This window comes from Rhea pennata, chromosome 14, assembly GCF_028389875.1.
Source record: "Rhea pennata isolate bPtePen1 chromosome 14, bPtePen1.pri, whole genome shotgun sequence".
Lineage (NCBI taxonomy): Eukaryota > Metazoa > Chordata > Aves > Rheiformes > Rheidae > Rhea > Rhea pennata.
This window is the reverse complement of record NC_084676.1, coordinates 12,280,193-12,302,674: the sequence shown is the minus strand read 5'-3', so window position 1 is coordinate 12,302,674 and position 22,482 is coordinate 12,280,193. Positions and strand designations below refer to the sequence as shown.

The window sequence follows — 22,482 nt, the reverse complement described above, 5'->3', positions numbered from 1 at the left end:
TTTACACACTATAAAACAGTTAGTATATTGCATAATACTAGTTAAGGCAATGGTCACGTGTTTTTGGAGAAACTAAATGGTATGTATCCTAGAACATTTATGGATTTGAAGTATTTTAAAATTTTGTGTCACTTTACTAGAAGTAAAGCTAGGTTTCTGCTTGATAAGAGCTGTACCTACAGCACTGTGTTCAGTTGTGGTCAAAAAGGTCAAAGTGTTCAACTCTCAGATCTCTGCTAATTTCTCTTGGTTGTATTGTGACGTACAGTGTATTAGAAAATACTAGATTATTTCTTACCCCAGATATAATTACAGAAGACAGTGGTGCATTTCACAACACTTTGGAAGTAATCAGGATTGCCTATTTAAAGAAGTAACTGTAACAGTAGTGGTCATAAAATATAATCTTTGATATTATAAATCTGATTCTTGAACTTCATTTATACCTCCATTTAAAGTTTCAACTAAATTTTTGTGTTTATGTAAAACAGCTTAGCTCTTGTAAGAACAGAAATACAAGATAGTGGAGAATGAATTAAGCTCTTTGCCTTGTTTGATGGCAGGTTTAGAATGCACAAATGTGGTGTTCCTTAGGAAAGTTGTGTGCTTCATTTTGAACTTCTCTCCTTTAATCTGAAGTTTGGGACATGGTTTGTCCACAAACCAGAGTACTAAGAAGCTCCATTTCAAGCTGGTAAACTCTTAACTTCTGTAGCATATTTAAAGCAACTATTTTTTCATATGTTCCAAATACTTTGCTAGAGTGCTGTTTGATGTATAACCCCAACTTCCAAACTACCGGTGTGTGTTCTGAGCTAATATTAAAACAGTATCAAAAATCTTGAGAATCCTTGACTTAAGTGAGTGACTTTAGAAAAAGTAGAGCAACTACTCCCTTTAGTAGCCTTTTTTCCTAAAACAAAGATGTATATAGAATAAATCTGTTTAAAGTTCCGTGTTTTACAGGCTGCTTTTTTTGTTTACATGCTTACTTCACTTTTTTTTATTCATAATGCAGAGCTAATACAGGGGAAGAAAAGGAAAGACTAAATTAGTAGCAAATGTACCAAGAGAATAATGTATTCAGTTTTGCAATTGATTTTTCTGCAGCTCCTTGTAGTATGCCTCATCTTCTGGGCATAGGTCAAGCAGAGGCACAGTTATAGACAAAGATTGATAGTTGTGGTCTTCAACTTGGAGCATGAGCTTTATTTACCCACTCCATTAGGAATAAACAGCTGCAGTGTAGCGGAAGTTTTATTTTAAGGATTAAGGATGCTCTTACAGTCTCTCTAAAGAGAACAGCACAACCCTTTCTTGAAGAAACAGTCCCTCTATTTTGCCTCTCTGAAAAGTAAGCTTAAATTTAGCTTGGGTACGTATTTAAAATGCAAGTGTTTGTGAAGATAGTTGTGTGAAACTATTAAAAAGTTGTTAGTTTGCTGTTTCTAGGAAGCTGTTCAGGCTGTGATTCTTCAAGCATTTTTTTTGGTAACGATATTAGATTAGATCTTCGTTATTTATTTATTCCTCTATCTTTTGCTATTAAGTATTGGCAATTTGGGTTGCCATGCAGTTAACTGGTTAGAGGAACATCCCAGAAGGATTTCAGAGTTTTTTTGTTTCTCAGTTAGACTGGTTCCCTAGTCTGGTTTACCATGCAGCTGCGTGTGTGCACCTGAGGGGACAGTGTCAAGGTGTGAGGGGAGAGAAGAGAGAGAGAGCTGAAGCTGGCATAACTGGAGGACACATGTTCTTATGTCTGAGTCTCCCTTCTTGGTTGCCCTGAAGTCTCAAACTGCCTCAGCAGCACTGTTGGAAATATGAAAACACAGCCTGAGCGATGAAAATCTTAGGTTATGGTTTCATAGTCAGTGTAGGCATAGACTGATACTGAAAGAGATTTCAGTCTGCCTCCTGCCACAGGCTGCACATTTCCACTGCCTCCCTTTGGCTGGCACTAGCATACTTTCTGCCTGATCAGAGAATATCTCCCCCAGACTAACCAGTTGTTTTTGCCAATTTAGTTCTCAGCTGGAACAGTTCCCTGGTATAGTTGATTCTATGGTCACACAAATATTTGTACTGGCATAAAGGAAGGAATGGTATTTGGGTAAGAATAAGTGGCTGAGGGCAAGGGAGGGCAGAGACAGGTTTAGCAGTTGAACTACACCCTTAGGATGTGGTTTCAAAAGTGGATGAAGAAGCTCTAAGATTATTCTGCTGTTGAAAAAAAAAAAAAAAAAAAGTCTCACTTTCATACCTGACCATTCAATGTTATTCCCTTCCTTGTGCTTCTGTTGTGTAGCTCAGTATTTGCTTTTACTAGCTTGCTGATACAGCCTAAAAAAAATCCTTTTATTTTGTATGGTTAGTTTACAAATGGATCTGCATGGTGCTGCATAAGCAGCTGTTTGTGGGGCTGCAAGTGCTTGCACTGATAACAGATAAGATAAGATGGGCTGGGACCATTTTTGATGATTATGCAATTTTTGGTAGCTTTAAGTCAGTTTTGAAACTGTGACATTAATGGTTTGTTACCTGCAAAAATGCTCTTAAAAGAAAATCACAAATTCTAAATGTAAATTTCTTAGTTGTTCCTCTCTTGTATGTCGCTCTATTTCAGGCTTATGAGCTAACCTTCCCATGTTCATATCATTGTATTTTCAAAGCTGTACATTCTGGTTTAATTCTCAGGTCCCTGATTTGTGAGAAAAGCTATAATTTGAAGTGCATAATTGTTTATCTGGCACGGTTCTACTTTAAATCTTTCAGGTTGAAAGTAGTCTCAGGATGCAACAACTATGCAGAACTGCAGTTACTCTGCAGGGTGCAGAGTAGCTAATTATACTAGAAATACTGGGGGCATTTATTTCAGATATAAAGTGGTAAAAGTGGTATTCTGTGCAGGGTATTAATTTCAAATAGATTAAATATTTCTAGATGTGGTTGATTTACAAATAAAAATCAAACTAATGAGACAATGCCAGCATCTCTAGTATGCGTTTGTATGTTTTAAGAAAATTGCATGAAAACTGCCATACTCACCCTTCCCTTCATCCAAATAGTGTGTTGTATAACCGGTTAAATACTGACTGCATGCTTAATAGATATTAACTGGCTCATTTGGGATACAATTAGAAATATTAATGTGTATCCAACTTGTTTAATGAGACTGACCTGCATGTTTTTTTAATCGGTTGTAATAATAATGAGACCCACTGGGAGTTAAGTATGTTGTTTTTTCTCTTCTCCATCCCAACTCATAACAATAATACGCTTTTGTTGGTGGTTCTTTCCCTCCCTCCTCCTGCTAGTTATCTAGAAACATCTTATGTATATACAGTAGATACTCAGTGTTTTCTCTCATGATAAAATTTTATATTTAATAAACAAATAAATCCCTGTGATCATTGGAAGCTGTTCTGTGTTTCATAAGACCATTTAGTTGAGGGTTTCTCTAAGTCCATTTTGAACTTAAAAGGCTTTTGATAACTTTTGGTAATTTTGTTGGAATTAATGTGGGTGGATTTCTGAAAAGTAAATTTCATTCTTGGTATCTTATTTCTGTTATTAGAGTTGATTTCTTAATGATTGCTGTCATCTTTAATAATTCTTCCTTGTGTTGATTATTTATTTTAATTACTCTTCCATCTGATCATGGAAAGAGGTGGAAAAAATTCTTTCTGTTCAAAGGTGTTTGTAGTGTCTAAGCGAGCTAACTTAGTAAGATGGCAGTTTCTTTGTCTCACCAAAGACATTACTGAATTGCTTTAGAGAATTTAAACTTAGTGTTGGTAGAGTTCCGATTGGAAAGTGGATTCTCTTAGCCTTTAAACTGCCAGCCTCAGTTTTTTATGTACAGAATAACTATAGTCTACTTCTATAGTTATAGACATTAGACTGTAAAAATCCAGTAACCTTGCTGTTAATCAGTGAGAAATACTTTTTTTTCTGTATTGAATCATACTGAAAAGTGCTTTGTGGTAAATTCATTGTTTAATTTGAAGACATCATCTGTATGTGGACAGAAATTGGAAACTGGGGCTCCTAGCAAAAGGAAACAGCTCTTGTTACCTTTTAGGCCTGAAGAGTTACTTGATCTCCTGGAGGAACCAGTTTAACAAACAATACCTATGAAAGGAGAGGAAACAGTGGGTCCTTATCATTCACAAATAAACATTGCTTGGCATTTTGAAAGCTAGTTTGTATGTGATTTGTCAGACACTTCCTGCAAAAAAGTGTTAGCTTAGAGTAAAAGATACGTTTTTGTTAACTTGCAGGTTTTTGCCAAGCTTCCCTTTTTATTTAATGTAAGCTACTAATCTAAAAATTTTAATAAAATATTGAATATTATAATGATGATATCTTGTTTCATGTGCCTTAAGCTTCATCTCTAATTTTTGTATCAGTTGAACTACTGTGATTTGGCCAAAGAGAATTACACACTTAAATAATCAAAGAAATAGTCCTTTTTCTTTCCTTTCATATGAATGCTATTGCTAAGATTTGAAAGTCTCCCTTACTGTTACAGCCCATCTTCCCAGCTGTGTGCATGCGAAGTGTCAGTGTTGTATCTTTACTGACGTAACTGAAAAAGTACATTTTTGGTGGCTTGCATTGTAATCTGTCCATGGAACTTATCTAAGCTCACAGGACCACACCAAAGAATTGAGTTTTCTGACACTGTTGGACCAGGTTAGGTACTTGCTGAACTTACCATTGCATAGTTACATGCTTAGCCTATGTAATAAGATGCTATAGGAGAAATGGTGGGAAACTGCTGATTGCCAGAGCTCGTTGTCCACATAAATTTGGTATAATCTTAATAAAGTTACTTGATCAGGAGATGCTAACTGATGTAATTTCACGGGAGGAAGGCCTCAAGCTTATAAAGAAAGAAATAATTCTATTGGGCCTATTATAAAAGATAGGTGTCTACAAACAAAAAACGATCTTGAGGTTAGGACTCCTGGTTAGAGATCCTGGGTGTACTGTAGGTGTGAACAATATAGTCACAAACACATTATTTATGCCAAAAAAAGACCTAGAATAACGGCTTGCCTGTTGCACAGGAAGATGACAGACTTTACAATGTACTTGGATAGGCTTTTAGGAAGTGTTGGAGAAAAGCTACTACTAATTTCAGTCTATGTGAGTAGCAGTGTCATTGGCAAGAGTAGGAGTGAGGTTCTTGAGCTCTTAGGCAGGAGGATAAAGATAAGAATTTAAGTGCAAGTAGTCTCGGAAATAATGCTAGCGATGTGTGCAGGATCAAATGGAGGAAAAACTGCCTTAATATGTGGTTAAGAAAATGATGTAAGCAGGAGGGTTTCAGATGTATCAGGATCTGTGGAATGGGGGAGTTTGTACAGGAAGAAGGAGTTGTATTGAAGCCAAAATGGAACCAAATTGATAAGAGGTTACAACAACCAACATCTTGAGACTCCTTTTGTGGATTCAAGTCACAAAAACTGAATCCCCCAGTAAAGAGGAGGAGGGGAAACTAAGGAGTCAAGTAAGGAACAGTTAGAAGATAAAATTTAAATGGGTGCAAATAGAAAATCTAAACTGACTGTGTGTTCATTTCTACACAAATTTTAGATTGAAGGATAAGGTAGATGAACTTAAATACTTTCTTTTCAGAAAACTTTGGATAGATCTGCTGTGACGGTGTCCTGTTTTAAAACAATGTGATTAGTGGGACTCTATCATATGCTGGGTACAAAATAACACAGGAAAGGCTGAAGAGAGAAACAGCAAGATTTGCTGTTAACCAAATCAATGAACAAACTGTGAATAAGTAAAGGTTTCTATGAACTGAATATTTGGGGCTAAAGGCTTTGGGCAGAGAGAATAGGAAGAGGGACTGTATCACTTGATATCCTCCCACCCAATGTGGCTGGCAGAGAGGCTGTGTGGGCAGGAAACACGATAGCGGTGAGTGACTTCGTTTACCCCATGTAGGTTAAACAACATCGCATCTGTGCATTATATTGAGGCTAAATATTTAGATGATCATCAGTTGCTTCATCGGACAGTTAGTCAAAAAGACGAAAGTAGAAAGACTTGACTTGATCCTGAGCAGTACGCTTATTCTGGTTTATGTTAATACCATTAGAGCTGCTTTGTAATAGTGAGCACTGCACGTTTACATTAAAAGTTTTTTTTTTTTCCTTCTGTTAGTCATGAAAAATTTTTGTGTTTCAGGACTTTATTTCAGAAAAATGTGAAATATTTTAAATAAAAGTTCTAAAAAGGCATTCAGAATAACGGAATATTTGCAGTGACATGCAGATTATGAAAATACTATGTTCGTGGCTCATAGCAAAGCTTTTAACACTGAAGTCTTATTTGCTGTTATTTTTAAGCTACGGGCTTTCTTGTTCTCACTTGTTAGCAAGATGAGGTGCAGGGGAGGCTTTAGCTTCCTTCCTAGGAAAAGTGAAATATTCTTGGAGATACTGAAATACAGAAGGGTCTCAGTTGTGTTCTTTTTTTATGGTTGTGTGGAGTAGAGTCAAGAAATAAGGCTCTTGGATCTGGATGTACTCAGTGCAGTCTTGCTTTAAGACCGCATCATTCTAAAATTGTTTGACAAGTGTAGTGGTCTTTTCTGGATTAGATTTTGGTACTGGCTGTGAAAGGAAACATTGACCCTAGATGTATTTCCGCTGGAGGGAATAACAGTTAATGTTCCATGGATTAGAGCACTACAATTCTTGCATTCAGCTTCTAGCTGTGAGTAAGCAGTAGACTGTAAGCAGTCAATTTTGAGAAAAGCTGATCAGTTTCTCTAGTGAGATCAATCAGCTCTAATTCTCTTAATTTAAGTTATTTTCAGGAAAAGGCCTGAAATCAGGAATGCTGAAGAGTTGAGGGGAAGGGGGGCTGTTTGTTTTGGCTTCTGGGGTGTGCGGTATGGCTTTTTCTGTTTTGTGGATTTTGTTTGCTTTTTTTTGTTTACAAACAGCAGGAACTGTGGAACTAAATCCATAATGTCTAGAAATAAGATCAGTAAATTACATATTTGTTTTTTAGATGAATACAAATACTGAAGAAATTAGTCTCCAGTGTATCTCTGTCCTACTGAGTATCTACTGTATTGCAGTTCTGCTGAAAGACACTCGATTAGATGAAGAAAAACAAACTAGTTATGAGCCTGTAATTTGATAACTTTGTGTAAATTATTGTCTTCTCCTTCCATTCTCCCACTCCAAAAAGTCCAGTGCATTATCTGCCTCTCTTTCAGATGTTTTCCAGGACATGAGGCTGTATTAAAACAGCTGCTGTAGGTTTTTGATTTTTGGTTGCTTCACTCAGTGCTCGAACCATACTTCTAGACTCTGGAGTTGATGAGATGCACGTCTCTGATTTTCTTAGGAAATACGACACTAATGCTTGACTCTGCCTCAGAGGAAGTTTGAAGCTGTACAGAGTCAAACCAGATTGAAGGCAGAAGGAATCTGCAACCCCTTTGGATCTGGTCTGGATGCTTAGGTTACAGTGCAAACTGCGTTGTGAACTCGGGAGTGTTTGGCATGTGTTGGGAGGATGCTGCTCTTCAGTTTTGACTCCTGTGCCGTCTCCCTGGTTGCCTTAGCCTAAAGGGGCAGGGAGAGGAATTGAAAGGAATTGAAGCCCTCATGCAGGCTAGAGGGAGCAAGGCTAGTGATTTTTAGGGCTGGACTTGGGGCAGGTCTGGTAAGCTTACCTGTATCTTGCCTGTGGATCTGATTGGAGAAGTTCTTGTAACAGATGCTTACTCTTTGCTTAGAGGTGTTATCTCTACTCAAGTTTATTTTTGTTGAGATGGTTGCAGAGGAAGTGTTCGTATTGCAAAATGCTGGGGCGCACTAGCACCAAAGTGATTACACAGAACAGAACAAGTCAGTGTGTTAAAAGCTTTAGCATTTGCGTTATTTAAACTTTAAACAACCTTCCCTAGTAGAACAGCTAGCTTATATTTAAAATGGTACTTAATTGATTTGAAACTCAGGCAATGTTTTAATGGTACTCAGCCTGTACTGAAGGGATAGCTGAAACTACAAGAATCATTAAGTGTAGTCCCTTTAATGTGAGGGTATTTTTGGCAATATTAAAGCCTGTATTGTTGCATATGCATTCCTTTCTTCTGTCTACACCAACTATTCTATCTGTCAATAAATACTCAAAACCAACTTAATTCCTGGAGTAAGGAAAGTTTGGATTATTTAGAATACAGTCTGATTAGCAACACCTAATAGTTTTGCACTCTTCATAGGTGAAGTAATTATCGAGTAGTTTTTCCTGCTTTTCAGAGTAAAATCTCTTATCTGTAACTATTCAGCTAGTATCTCTCAAGCATGTATGGCTTCAAGACTTTTACTTGACCAGCTGTGGTACTGTGAACTAATAATAGAAATATGACATGCTCTTTTTATGGTGTTAGAAAACCCTAGTAGGAATTTTGTAGTGAACACATTTCAAGTGAATAGTGACTGAACTGTTACAAATAGCTCAGAGTTGCAGTTTTGGAATTGAGGGGACTTTCTAAAGGAGTTTTTGTGTCTGTGAGGTCATTCTAAAGTAGTAATGGCAGAGATTTTTTTGATACTCTGAAGAGTAAGGATTTTTTGAAAGTAGGAGGAAAATGGTTGTGTAATGAGCTCTGTACTTAAGATGTTCTAGAGTTTTGGGAGTGTGATAGCTAGCTACTGATAGAATATTCTTTTCACTGATTTTCTTCTCCTCTTCTTCCTCTGTCCCAAGATCACTCCCAAAATTCATTATGGTCAAGAAGAGGAAGTCTAGAGTACGCAAGTGAGCTGAAGTTTTATGCAGCCTGAAAGTTTAGTGTTAGCTCAAAAATAAATGTTGACTGTAAATACAACTTGAATGACCTCTGAAAAAATATATAATTTTTTACCTCTTTATTTTTTGTTCTGAAAGGAGGATAAGGCTTGTCATAATAATAATAAATCTGTGCCCTAATCCTGAAAGCTCATGGACTGTGAGTACAGTCTTTTTGTCTGTTGGTTTTCTGTACGTGCGTGAAACACTTGAGGTGTGGGCTTGAAAATGGTATCTTTGTATGAACAAAGAAGGAAGTAGTATTAGATATTTTATTCAGAAAGTGGCTTATGCAAGTCATTATGAACACTTGAAACTGGAGCTTTTTATTTTCAGGGAAGGTTACTGCTGAAATTGTATACAGTGCAAGAAAATACAGACTAAAAACAGTTGATTGAATGCAGCATTTGGAAAATATCTAGTGATTATGGCTCAGTTTTGAAGGAAGTGAGATCTGACTGAATTCTATAAGCAGATGCAACTAACTATATTTTTTGTTAATGGCAACTTTTTACAGAGTAAAATATGAAAAATAATGAGCAAAGCAGGTGAATAAGTCTGAGGGCTGAGCAGAAATAAATGTCATCTGGTTGCAAAATACATACGGTATCTTTAGTTCTGCAATTACAGAAAGTTATTCAAGTTCTGTAGTTCCACTTTTTGATCAAATAAATGCTCTTGTTTAAACATATTGTCTCTCAACTCTGGGAACAGTTAAATCTAAAGGAATAGGGCCCACTAAGCAGTGACTTCAATCTAATAAGCCAGGTGCATGTTCACATCGGTACAAGGAGACAGAAGTCTTGCAGAGGACCAGAAAAGCCTTGCTTTTCTGTCCGGAAAATGGTTACTGTTTTAGCGTGTAATTGTTCCACCAAAGTGTAAAAATGTTGCCTTGAAAAGAGGAACTTTTGAAAGGCAGCTGTTTACATTTGTTTGTGAAATTGTTGTTTGTGCTTAAGATAACCCTGATTTCTCATAAGAATGATTTATTTGTACTCTTAATTTCAACTACATTTTGATTGATTCTACTTGCTAGCATAACAAAATGTTAAGTCACCTTTATAAAGGTTTAATATGAAGCATAGTAAATAAAATCACACCACCTATTAAGCCTCTAAAAATGAGGCCTGCTGAAAGGTGTGTTTGAAGTGAAGATTGTCTAATCATTAGGGATTGAAGAATGTCATGGATATGCGTGTTTGGGACCAAAAATCCCTCTAGGAATGGGGAAATAAACATAAGTTTTAGATGAAGAAAAGCTGTTTATAGGAGTGGTCGAAACCTCTATTGATAGTATTAACTTGGCAAAATTCTGTGTGTTAGGGAAGTTATTTGCCACCATATATTGGTACCCTACAATTGTTAACACATTCACATATTTAAAGCAGTCATGTATCTGTTGGTGTAAACCATATAATATGGTTTTATATAATAACTTGAAAGTATTTACAGCACTTACAGGGGTTCTGTAATAGATGGAACCACTCTTGATAAACTATGGAAAATTTTCTTAACCCAAATACGCTTTAAACCTACTGCATAATTGGTCACCTCATGTTCCCAGCATCTGTAAAAACTACTCCAACTATAGCATAGCAATTTAAAAAAGAAATTAAGAATATAGCAAACCACAGTTGGGTAATTTCTGATGGAGAAGAACTTTGAAAGGGAAGACTTCAGCACATGCAATGGTAACTTCTGAGTAACAGATCTTCTGAGTGCTGTAACAGACTGCAGTTCTTACAGTCGCTGTCCTTTTTTGAAAGTGTGTGGTGGATTTTAGGTTATCTTGTTTACTTGGTACTCTTTTGTGATTAAAAGTTGTACAGTGCAGGAAATAGCTTTATAGTTCCTTCCTCCCACAAGTTATAATTCATTTGTGGACATCAGGATGTTTTTCTTGGCTTATCTTTTTCTGTGCAGTTTGCCTTGCACATCTGCCACAAATTATGAAACTGTTAACTTGGAAAAACTGCAAATGTATTTAGGGTTGTATTGTACTGCAATAAAGGTGATAGTATTGGTCAGAAAAAAGTGTAATTGTAACTTGCCTAGAAGGTCTGTAATACCATGTATTTAAGTACTAAGTTATCTGTTGTGCTATTTGTAATACTTCTGAGCACTTTTTTTTTTAAGTAACTTTAAATGGTCAAGTATCACTTAATGTTGAGCTGTTACCTCAGTATAACCTGTGGTATTTTAGCAGATGGGTACCCATCTGTTTCTTAGCTGAATGTGGACTACTGGCTTCATATTTGGTATCCATGTTTCATCTGTAAGACTCTAAATCTAAGCTGTATGTTTTATAACAGAAGTGACAGTACTGACAAGAGCAAAATGAAAATGGACAAAATTTGTTACTTTTTTTTTTTAGTTAGTTTCCCTTTGCTAAGACAAACAGTTGTTGACTAAAATCTAGCATCTGAGTTAACTGAAGGGAAGAGCAACACTGTCTTTATTTTGTGGATGATTAGTATCTTTTTCTGTATAATTGGCAGTAACATTAGGTACATTTCTGATTTGTCATTATGCTATTTGGGAAAACAGATGGTTACGTGATGTCTTTCTTTCTGTCCTCTATCCATGAATCAGTCTGCTTACTGAACTCTCTAAGGTAGTGACATGGAGTAACAGCAGGCACTAACAGGGTGGTGCTGAGATGCATCTTCTGGATTTGGGTTTGTTTTCAGTATTAGATCCTTTCATTTTCTTGAATCACAAGTCTGAATCAGTGATCAACTTGAATCTCTCAGAGTTTAAAGCAAATGATGCTAGTAGAAATAAATGTAGTTGATGTGATCCAACTTTTTATGCAATGTTTCTTGCATGGTGTGCTGGCCCCTAGCGGTTTGTGAGGCAGTGCTCTGAGGATCTGAATCATTTGTTTTTTGGGGTTACCAGTTCAAATGCTCTGGTAAAAGTATTTCATGCCCTGATAAGTATTAAATGACCTTTTTTTTTTAAATTGGCAAATAAAAACACTTCTAGAAATTAACTAACTTCATAGATACTGAGTATTCTACATCTGGGAGTGAGAAAGATGTATCCTATATTCAAATGTTTGGGGGTATTATTATTATTATTTCACTGTGTGCTGTCAGCAGTTAAAACCACCATAAGCTTGAGTCATTTAATATTAAAAGAACTTTTAAAACACTTTTGGAAAGCTTTTCATCTAATTCCACTCCTGCAGTGTAAGAACCTTTTAATTTAAATACTAAAAATACTTTAGATGCATGACTCAATGTGAATGATGGAGGTAAAGGTATGTTTCCCCTCTCCAAAGGCTTAATCTTAAATGCAAGTATACATATTGGCTAGGGTCTTTTGGATAATTACTTATTGTCAAAGTGTTATTGGTATCTGCGTTGTCTTCTGTCCAGCTGTTGAATGTTCACTTTCCTTGCATTATTTCATAGTGTTTCCATTCATTCTTTTAAAAAATAAATATGGGTGCTGCAATCCTAAACTTCTAAAAGCAAAGCTATATACTTCCCTCCTCACCACTTCTAAGTTTTCAGCCCTGTACGGTGTTTTGGGAAATCCAAAAACCTGCTGTTCTTTTGTTTTATGAACACTATCCAAACAGACACTGTGTATCAGGTAACAGTACTTAGTTGATGCTGTCTAGTCTTATGGTGGAAGACTACCAGCTTCTCATATGAAAGACAACTCAACATTTAGGAGGAAAGTTGTTGCCGTAAGAGAAGATATGCATTTTAATTGTAGGAGCAGAGACTCAGCTCAGCCTCGGACAGAAGTTGCTGCTGGGTTTGTTCAGTGGCTTGCTTTGAAGTTGCTGCCATACTGGCAACAAACCATCCTTGTGGAAAAAGTACTCCTGTTTTTATGCATGTACCTCACTGTAAAAATCTTATTAAGATTTGGATGGAGGTATTGAAAATGAATAAATGACCCAGCTGTGTATGTCTTTCCTTGTTCAGTTAGATTCAAAGCAAACTTTTCTTACGCTCTAACTTCAGGATTTCTTTACTGTGTATTTTTCAGATGCTATCATTCATTGTCCTATTTTGATTGGGAAAAGCAATCTTATTTGTTATTCAGTCTTGAGAAGCATAACATAGAGGTGTGTTAATATATTCTGACTGGGTTTGTGGATGTAGACTTTGAGACTGTTACCGTAATATCCTCCTTCACTATATCAACAAGTGAGGTTATAAACTTTTTTTTTCCTAAGTCAATGACATTCTGTTATGGACTAAATTTAAAGTTCATTTTGTTACTTTTGCTCAGTACTGAAGTCATAGGAGATGCAGAGAAGACTTTCTAAAAATAAAGAAGCTGCTAAGAAAATTACAGATAGCATGAGATTAAAATATTAGTATGTGAGACTGTTTAGCAGTATTAGCTTTTTAATAGGCACACATAGTAATCACTTAAAGGATAAAAATATTCTAGCTTTTAGTTATTTCAGATACCAAAGCAAATACAACATAATTTTATTTCTTCAAGACTTTCGTAGTATACTAGTACTGTATAGTAACAGCCCTTCTGCTGACCCGTGCTCATTCAGAGCACTCTCCTTCCAAGAGATCACAAGTTTTTACCAAAAAACAGAAACAGCAAAAAACCAAAACCCAAATACCAACATTAATTTTTTTAAAACAGCATTAACATTTAAGCTGTATATATGAAAGGTATGCATGTGAGTAATGCTCTTTTTTTTTCATGCTTTTAGTCTTTAAACAGGTATTTGCAGAATGATCTCTCATTGCAAACTGTTAATGATCGTAAAATGTAGAAAGTTTCTCATCTCAGTTTCTAGTGTTTTAGTGTTCCCAGCTGTAGAATTAAAAAAAAGGAGAAAAAAAAAAAAAAAAGGAAAACAGAAGGTGCCTAATCCAGTGATATCCTTGGAGTAATAGTTAAAGGCATAATATTATGCCTTTAGTATTCCCATGTATACATGGTATCATAATTGGTTTGAAATATACATTCGAAAAAAAAGAAAAAACTAACTGTGTAACCAGGTTTCTTGTTCCTGCTGCTCAGTCCCTCAGCACAGTGGGCAGCTTCCCAGAGGTTTGAGAAGTGTTCCTAATTAGGCTTACTCTGTCCAATCCAATACCTTTATCATTACTATAAAGAAACCGTTGTAATGTACCCTTTCTGTGACTTCTGTTTATTTTGGTTTTCACAAGATTGGACGTGGCATTTCACAAATCTTCTGTGGATCTAATGTACAGAATTGTACTTGTGTCCTCAGTGACACCACCCACATCAATAACAACTCTAATCCTAATGATGCTTTTAATGGAGTGGTCTGACTCTTGCCCTGGGGCATATTCAAGGCTTTTAAGTTTTTGCAGAAACATTGGCTAAGAGTTGTTAGGCTTTCTGATTCCTTAATATTAAAGTTCCATTCTGAGTAAATGGATATATTTATTTATTTATTACTCTTTCATTACATTTAATATATTAATATGTTTTTCTCACAGCATTTCTGGTATTGAGGTTTCTTACCTTTATGAAAATCAATTAGTAGTAGTAATTCACCATATTTTAGCACAGATGAATCTACCTTTGTTTACATAGAAGCAAAGACTGCCAAGTAACATATATGCTGATTGAAATGTACAGTAAAACTAAAACCCTTGTTTTCTGTACTTCAGGGTTTTTATACAAATGCTGTTTAAACTTTCCAGCAGGTTGAAGACTCTGTTGCTCTTTGAGCAGTGAGTGTGAATTACTCAGTTTGTCATTCAGGGGGTCTGAAATGTTGAGCTGTAGATATCTGTTCCCTGACCTGATGAACGTGCTTATTTTAGCAATGCTACCTTCAAAAGAACATTATTCCCCAAATCTAGCAGCGAGCTTTGAGCAGTGATTTCACACACTTGAATATATAGGCAGAGTGGCAGAAGAATAAAATGCTACTGACCATGGAAAAAGCTGAATAATACGAGATGCTGGGGACCATGAGACAGAGATACCTACCTGCATGAAGTCGTTTTGTGAATATTGTGGGCACTGAGCTATTTACTCTTATCAGGGTCATATGTTACATCCAAGGTCCTAACTAGAACATTTAATCAAGCTAATGAATGCAAAAATTGTTCTGCACCTTTCTCTTTAGCTGGTTTGCTAGAACTATGTATGAATCATAGTTATGTTTTTGTTGTTAGTTTGGCAATTAATTTTAGTGTTTGGGGAAAACTTTAGAATGGAGATGAGCTGAGAAAATAGATTTGATTCCCTGCTGGTAACTTTTCAGACCTGAGTTTGTCCCCAGTCCTGGGTCTTTTTCCATTGCTGACTATGTTCAGAGCCTTGTGCTTCCACATTCTGTTCAAAGCGTGCCTAGTTCCAGGGATGGGACAGAGATCCAGATTTTTCTGTTGTGGAACCAGCAGTGACTGAAGTGGGATAGTTCAGGTGCAACCTTGTATGAAACTGGCTGTAATGTTACCAGTCAGAACTTGTTACTAGAAGTAATATAGTTAATTTATGTAATACATAAGTGATGATAAGCTGCTTACAAATAACTGAGGAATCTACTTCAGTTACAGCACATGAATCTACAGAGAACATCTTATGATCTCATACAATGAAAAATGTTCACTCTGGAACAAAATGTTCAATATTGTGATTATTTTAAAAATTATAGGTGTGTGACTTTTGTGGTGTGTATCCTTTTGTTAAACTTCGTGTAGAAATACTGAGAAAATAGAATCATTGTGTATTGAAATTGTTTTTTTCCCTCCTTCTACCCTACAGAAACTCTTAAGTATTTGTTTTATGACTGTTTTATGGAAAAATACTTTGAAGAGGTGGTGATACATTACTGAGAGTGTAGTACACCTTAGCTTCTCTAGCACTACCCCTCTGAGCATTAATAGCTTGATTGATATGGTGCTGTGTAATGTGAGAAACCTTAGCAGAAGAGCCAAGATGCAGCTATCAGAGCTTTCTCATGGAGTACATTGAAATCAAGCATGCATATAAGAATGTTTCTGCAGGCAACTTTATTGCTCTTGGTAGTCTGTTTCCTGTGTGAACGTTGTAGGCTATGTTCAGCATCTCTGATGGGGGTGGGAGGAAGCCTATTAAGGTGCATCTTTTGTATGACATCCTGTGAAGTGGTCCTGCAGTCTGCAAGCCTTGCTTTTCGAGTAGGCAGTCCACAAGCTGTATTTCACTGGCATAAAGGATAGTGTTCTGAAGACTATCTCAGACCTATAGGGTTTTTTTCTCCTCTTATCCTTGAAAGCTAATGTGGATCCTTGCAACCATACAGATTTTTGGATGGACCACATCGGTTTCTCTGATCCCCTTAGTTTTGTATGACTAGTGTAGGCCTTCTTGTTCCCTCTTCCTTGCCTGCTCAGTCTCCCTAACACTAAATTACAGTTTTGCTTCAAATCATAAATTTGAGTTGCATACTGTATTCCTCTCACCACTCACATTTGCCCCTGCTTCTTTCTTTCTTTCTTTCTTTCTCTCTCTTTTTTTTCTTTTTTTTAAGAACACTATAGGATGTGGCAACTGGATCCAGATGACAGCTGTATCTCAATTTACAAATCTCAAAATGTAACTATTAAAGGAGTTTGTAGTTACTTACAAATTGTTGAATCCTTTGAAAGTGAGGTGGGTTCGCCCCATTGCAAAATGCAGATGAGATTTGGGTCAAACTAGTATGTTGAGAATGTTTTATCTATGCTACATCTATTCTATTGCAAAATATGTTAATATAATTTATAAGAAGCATTCACAACTATTTCTTTTAAACACAGGAAGAATCTCTTATTGTCTGATCTAGTCCAAGATGACTGCATATTTATAACTGTTGACCATTCCTCACTAATGTCTTTTTATACATGTGGAGAAATTTAGTCTTCACACTTGAGCTAACTTTTTAATATTGCTGTAAATTGTAGATGTGAGCATTTAATGTTGAGCATTCTCTTGCTGAGAGATTAAAACCCACCATTTCACTCACCATCACCACTGCTTATTGTTTCACAGAGATGTGACAGTGCCCCCTCTTGGCTTTTCTGAAATTAAAATTATATATATAAATTGAAACAATACAGATATAACTTTTTAGAGTATAATCAGGAATAAAAAGTTCATCAGTGCTTGTTGACAGTAGTCTATGATTTTAAATAGACTAGTAAATGTACCACAAACAGAAATGAATGTGACAGTTAAATGGATTGATACTAACATTGATTGGATATACCTTTATTTTGGGTGTAACTTTAAAAATACACTTTTTTACGTACACTGTCTTCATCGTGCCAAAAGTTCCCGCAAATCTTTCTGTTGAAAGATACCTGTTATGTAGGGTTTAAATTCACAGTTTGGGGTAAATCCAAATGTAGTCTGTTGGATAATAGTTTATTTTAAACACTGACTGCTAGAATAGCTTCTGCCAGTCTTAACTATTGTATCTCCATTTGTTTGCAAAGCGGACTGTGTCCATGAAATCCAGCACGATTCCCTGGAAGCTGCCCAGTATAAACTAATCAGAGAGCCCCCCCTGGTGTCTGAAAGTGTCCTCGGATATTAAATTTATATCAATCACAGGAAGTCTTGGCAATCAAACTAGTCACTTTTTCCCTTCACATCTGGACATAAATTATTTTTTTTTGTTGCAAAGGTCACAGGAATCATGGGTAGGGCTTGGAATGAGGGCCATAGAAAACATGGGAAAGGAAGAATAAAACTATATTTCCACCTTTTTAGAAACGGTTATTTTTAAGTGACCTGGAGTGGTGCCAAGCTATACAAGTTTTTCTTTTTCTTGAAGTTTACATTTGTTGCTGAATTAAATGCGGCTTAAAGATACTTTGTTTTGGAACGCTTTGTGCCATTAGATCTCATCTTGGCATTTATAAAGAGATTTCTCGTAGTTGAGAACAATATCTTTAATGCAAGATAGTTTTAAAAATACAGCATGTTTTCCTACTTAATGGGATTTAACTGCATCTCTTTTGAGGGGAGGAGGGGGGGATGCAAGTGGGGCATTACTTAATTTCCCTTGTTTCCCTTCAATTTCCACCTCTCAACCCCAATGGTGTTTTAGCCGTGCACTTTGAGTTCCTTCATAGCTAATGTTGGTATTTTTGCAGTAAGTTTGCACCTTTTTTTTTGTAATTTCCAATCTTAAATGTTTTTACTTAAGAAATGAAGGAAATGCTTCACTTTATAATCGCCCCCCACACCCTCCCTTCCCCCCCACCCCCCCAAATTCTCAAACAAGCGCTCAGGGAGTGGTTATAAAAACAAATAGAACCTTTCCATTGAACTTGCTGGCTTTTCTTGCCTTTGGATAAGGGAACTAGTGTGCTGAAAACTGCAATGCTGCTGAGGCCTGGCACCTTTTTTTTCCCAAGTTCCATGCATATGGGAAGTAAAGTTTACATCTTTATGCATAAGAAAGAAAATGTTGGTAACAGAAGTTTGAAGTTCATTTAGCATAAATTAATTTATTAAAACCTTAATAGCTGTTGTTCATACCTACTGCTGTGTTCCTTCATGCTTCTTTTGTAATAAATTCTGTTAGCTTGCTGATCAATTTTTTTAGTCTTGTAGCTTATACCCTTTTATATACAAAATTGAGTAAACATAATGCTTCAGATCAACAGCTGGAATTCTCATGCTGAGCATCCAAAAACATGTCCAGGAATTTTATTCTGTTTTAATAATCATCATCTGTGTCCCCTTTTGGACTTAAGGGGATCTCATTCTTGTTTTTACTGTTTAATACATCCTGTTCCAAGGTGTTTGCTGTGCTTATGCCTTATAAAGTTGAATGCTTGTTGTTTTGAATGCTGCTTTGTGCCAGCTCCTGTATGAGCAGAGGGATAACTATAAAGCATTCTGAAATGCTTCTAGTACTTTCAGGTTCAGAGGAGGGTTTTAAACACTGAAACCCTTCTCAACATGATATCACAGGATCTCCTCTACATTTTAATCATTTTGGCTTTATAGAATGGTTTAACAAGTTGACAACAGTCATTTTGCAGTGATGATGATGTTCTAGCTTCTGAAACTAATAGTATGATATACCTTAAGAATTAATTAACTCTTGATAGCGTAGGTATAAACAAGTAATTTGTAAATGCTTCATGTACACTACAGCAGATGTAGAGAAAGTAGAGACTACCAGGCTTCCGTTTATTGATGCTCCCTTACAATAGTGGGCTATTTCATTGTGCAATACATGTGAGTTAGAATTCCATTTTCCTGGTGATAGATTACTCCTTTAGTAAAGATCGGATTTTCTAGCATTCTGTGTTTGAATGGAGATGTAGACAAACACACTGGTCCCTCTCTCACCTGAACTTTTAGGTCATGACATTTTGTTATCAAATGTATTTGGATGTTTTTCGAAGGGCAAATAGAGTAGCTAGGCTTGTGATTGAATGTTACTAATTTGGGAGAGGTTCATTAAGAAATCACGTTTTGACTGTTCTAATATATCTGATACTGGAAAATCATGCTTCCTCTTTCAAAGTTACATTTTTCTATGAACTCTAGAAGATGCTTGAACTCCTCTTATTTGCATTGCTTTAATCAGCATGCAGAGTTCTGTAGCTTTTCTTCTTTTTCTGTTTTCCCTTGATTAAATAAGTTCAAGCTGGGAAATATACTTTTTAGTGAATCCCTCATCTGCCTTACTTTAGTCTTCTATAAGCATCATTTTGCTAACACCTGTTTGGTAGTGATACTCTTCAGATTTTGTTGCAGCACTTGTGATTCAAAAAAAAAAAAAAAAAAAAAAAAAGTAGTATCTGCTTCTGACTGAGTTATAAAGCTTCTTGCAAATAACTGTTCAGCAATGTGCCCTTTTGGCCAGGAAGGCCAATGGTCTCCTGGGGTGCATTAGGAAGACTGTTGCCAGCAGGTCGAGGGAGGTGATCCTGCCCCCTCTATCCAGCCCTGGGGAGGCCTCATCTCGAGTACTGCATCCAGTTCTGGGCTCCCCAGTACAAGAGAGACGTGGAGCTACTGGAGAGAGTCCAGCGCAGGGCTACAAAGATGATCAGAGGGCTGGAGCACCTGCTCTAGGAGGAACGGCTGCGAGAGCTGGGCCTCAGCCTAGGGAAGAGAAGACTGAGGGGGGATCTTATCAATGTGTAAAAAGTACCTGAAGGGAGGGTGTCAGGGGTATGGGGACAAACTCTTTTCAGTTGTCCCGTGTGACAGGACAAGAGGCAATGGGCAGGAATTGAACCATGGGAAGTTCCGCCCGAACGTGAGGGGGAATTTTCTTCACCGTGAGAGTGACAGAGCACTGGACCAGGTTGCCCAGAGAGGTTGTGGAGTCTCCTGCAAGCCTGCCTGGCTGCAACCCTGTGTAACATGCTCTAGGTGACCCTGCTGAGTGGGGAGGTTGGACTAGATGATCTCCAGAGGTCCCTTCCAACCTTACTGATTCTATGATACGAGCCTGTAAGCAACCCATATATTCTTAGGGAAGCTACCACTTGACTCTAGTTTTGGTATTTTGCTTTGGTTTTAATTTGACAAAAAGCAGTTTTTACTGGACTGAATTCCACTCTAATTCCTAGTTTCTTATCTGTATTATTGAAGGCTAATGGAATAGTAAAACCTTCTTAAAGATAACTTAAATACATTATATAGTGTTCTCAGGGTAACTTCTGCACTAAATATGTTTTCTTTCCCACCCTGTAGAGGTATCTCATTAAGGTATCCACTAGCGTCAGTATTAAGTTTTCATGTGTTTCTCAGTTTTGATGCTAATCTGTGTGTGTGTTAATTCTTTTTCCTTTGCAGCACCAATGTGGTTATGAATTATTCAGAAATAGAGTCTAAGGTTCGAGAAGCAACCAATGATGATCCATGGGGACCTTCAGGGCAACTCATGGGAGAGATTGCCAAGTAAGTGATAATTTGACTCGGTGGTGAAGAAAAGAATATACATACATGCATACAGGAATGCAAAACTTGCTGCTAGATAACTTTGCCATATGCTGACTGACAATGCTGGAAAGTTACTCCAGATCAAAATTTTTTAATACATAACCTTATAATTTATTAAAAATTCTTCAGCAGAAAATGTAGTCAAAGTATCTTTAATTCTTGATTTTTATTGTAGGTAGTCTAATAAGGCTTTTAGTGTATCTGATTTTTTGGGGGAGGATTTATTTGCAAATTGCTTTTTCAATGTTTTCCTGAATGGAGTCAAACAGGTCAAATTCTTCTTTGGACTTTCTTTAAAATGAGTTTGGAAGTTGCACATTTGACTGGTTGCTCTGGTTAGTAGACTACTCATGTTAAATAGTGTTTTCTTCATAAACTAGTGGAGGTTCTTTCACTGCCTCAGACTTACAGATTTTTTTTTTTTTTTGTACTGCTGGTATGCAGATTACTTCTGTGTGAGTAAGAAATACTGATAGCTTTTCACTTGTAATTTTATCAAACTTGAACAGACTTAGATCAAGCCTGCCATCTACTGTCAACCCTAACTCTTAACAAGCTGTCATGGCAAACCATTGTGAATATAAATTCTTTATTCCTTTTGTTTAATTCTTTAGGGCTACGTTTATGTACGAACAGTTTCCAGAACTTATGAACATGCTTTGGACTCGAATGTTGAAAGATAATAAAAAGAACTGGAGGAGAGTTTATAAGGTATGTATTTATACAAACTGGATGTATTCAAGACTTTATTGGCCTAAGGGCATAGTTTTTGCTTTGTTAGTACAACATTGTGATGTAGTATCTTCTTCAGATACTCCTATACCATTTACTCCACTAAAGTTTATAATTCTTTTTCCTAACCACCTGCTTAATTCTCTTACTGAAGTCAAAATTGTTTTTTGAAAGCTGCATATGGAAAAGCAAAACTTCTGGGTTTAGAAATCTTTCTAAGATGCTATTTAATGAACATAATAGGGCAATTATTTTGCTGATATTCAAGTATTGAAATAACATTCGCATTTTGAACCTACCCAAAGGAGTTCTTGCAGCGCTCCAAGAGAGAGACATGATAACATAATAATTTATCAGGAAAATGTTTTTGAAAGGATTTAAAGATAACTGAAATAAGATAGAAAGTAATCTGGATTTTTTTTTCTTTTTTCCTGACAACTCATAATTCTCTTTAAGAAAAAAGTGGATTTGCTTCTTGACTATCAGGGAAATTTGTGTTGTATGAGGCTTTTATTTTATGTCCTATTTGCATTTTTCTTGGCTTTAGCTAATTAGTGTAGTACAGAAACTTTTTGCTTAAGATTATCATGTTGCACTTCAAGTGGTGTTCAGTGTTCACTGAATAATGCAAATATAACCTCATTTTTTAGAACTGGTCTATTACATGGACTATGTTGTATTTTGTTTTTCTTGATGCTGGGATTGTAACAAGACAATTCTAAGGCAAGGTTTGTGCTTTTCACAGGTGCTTGATGTTTTGTATTCATAGTAATTGTTTTCCCTGATGTACAATGTAAATTAATATTTAATGCTATCACACATACTACTTAATGTTATAAAGACTGCTTGGAATTGCTTATCAGCTTTGAATAGGTTGCAATATAATGATACTTAGCTGATAAAGGCACTACTTTGCATAGAGCATTTTTCTTCTTTAAATAAAAATTATAAAGGAAAAAAAATTACAACTGAATTACGTAAACTTCATTTTTTGTAACTTGT

At 36.3% G+C, this 22,482-nt stretch overlaps 1 protein-coding gene across 3 annotated transcripts in view; it reads left to right on the top strand.

Annotated features, from left to right (window-relative positions):
* CLINT1 (clathrin interactor 1) overlaps positions 1–22,482 on the top strand; it is a 52,759-nt gene that overhangs the window by 6,563 nt on the left and 23,714 nt on the right. For all 3 annotated transcript variants that reach the window (XM_062587582.1, XM_062587581.1, XM_062587583.1), the window contains exons 2-3: positions 20,602–20,706; positions 21,363–21,459. In XM_062587582.1, the coding sequence (XP_062443566.1) occupies positions 20,602–20,706; positions 21,363–21,459 (202 nt within the window). The remainder of the gene's footprint in view (positions 1–20,601; positions 20,707–21,362; positions 21,460–22,482) is intronic.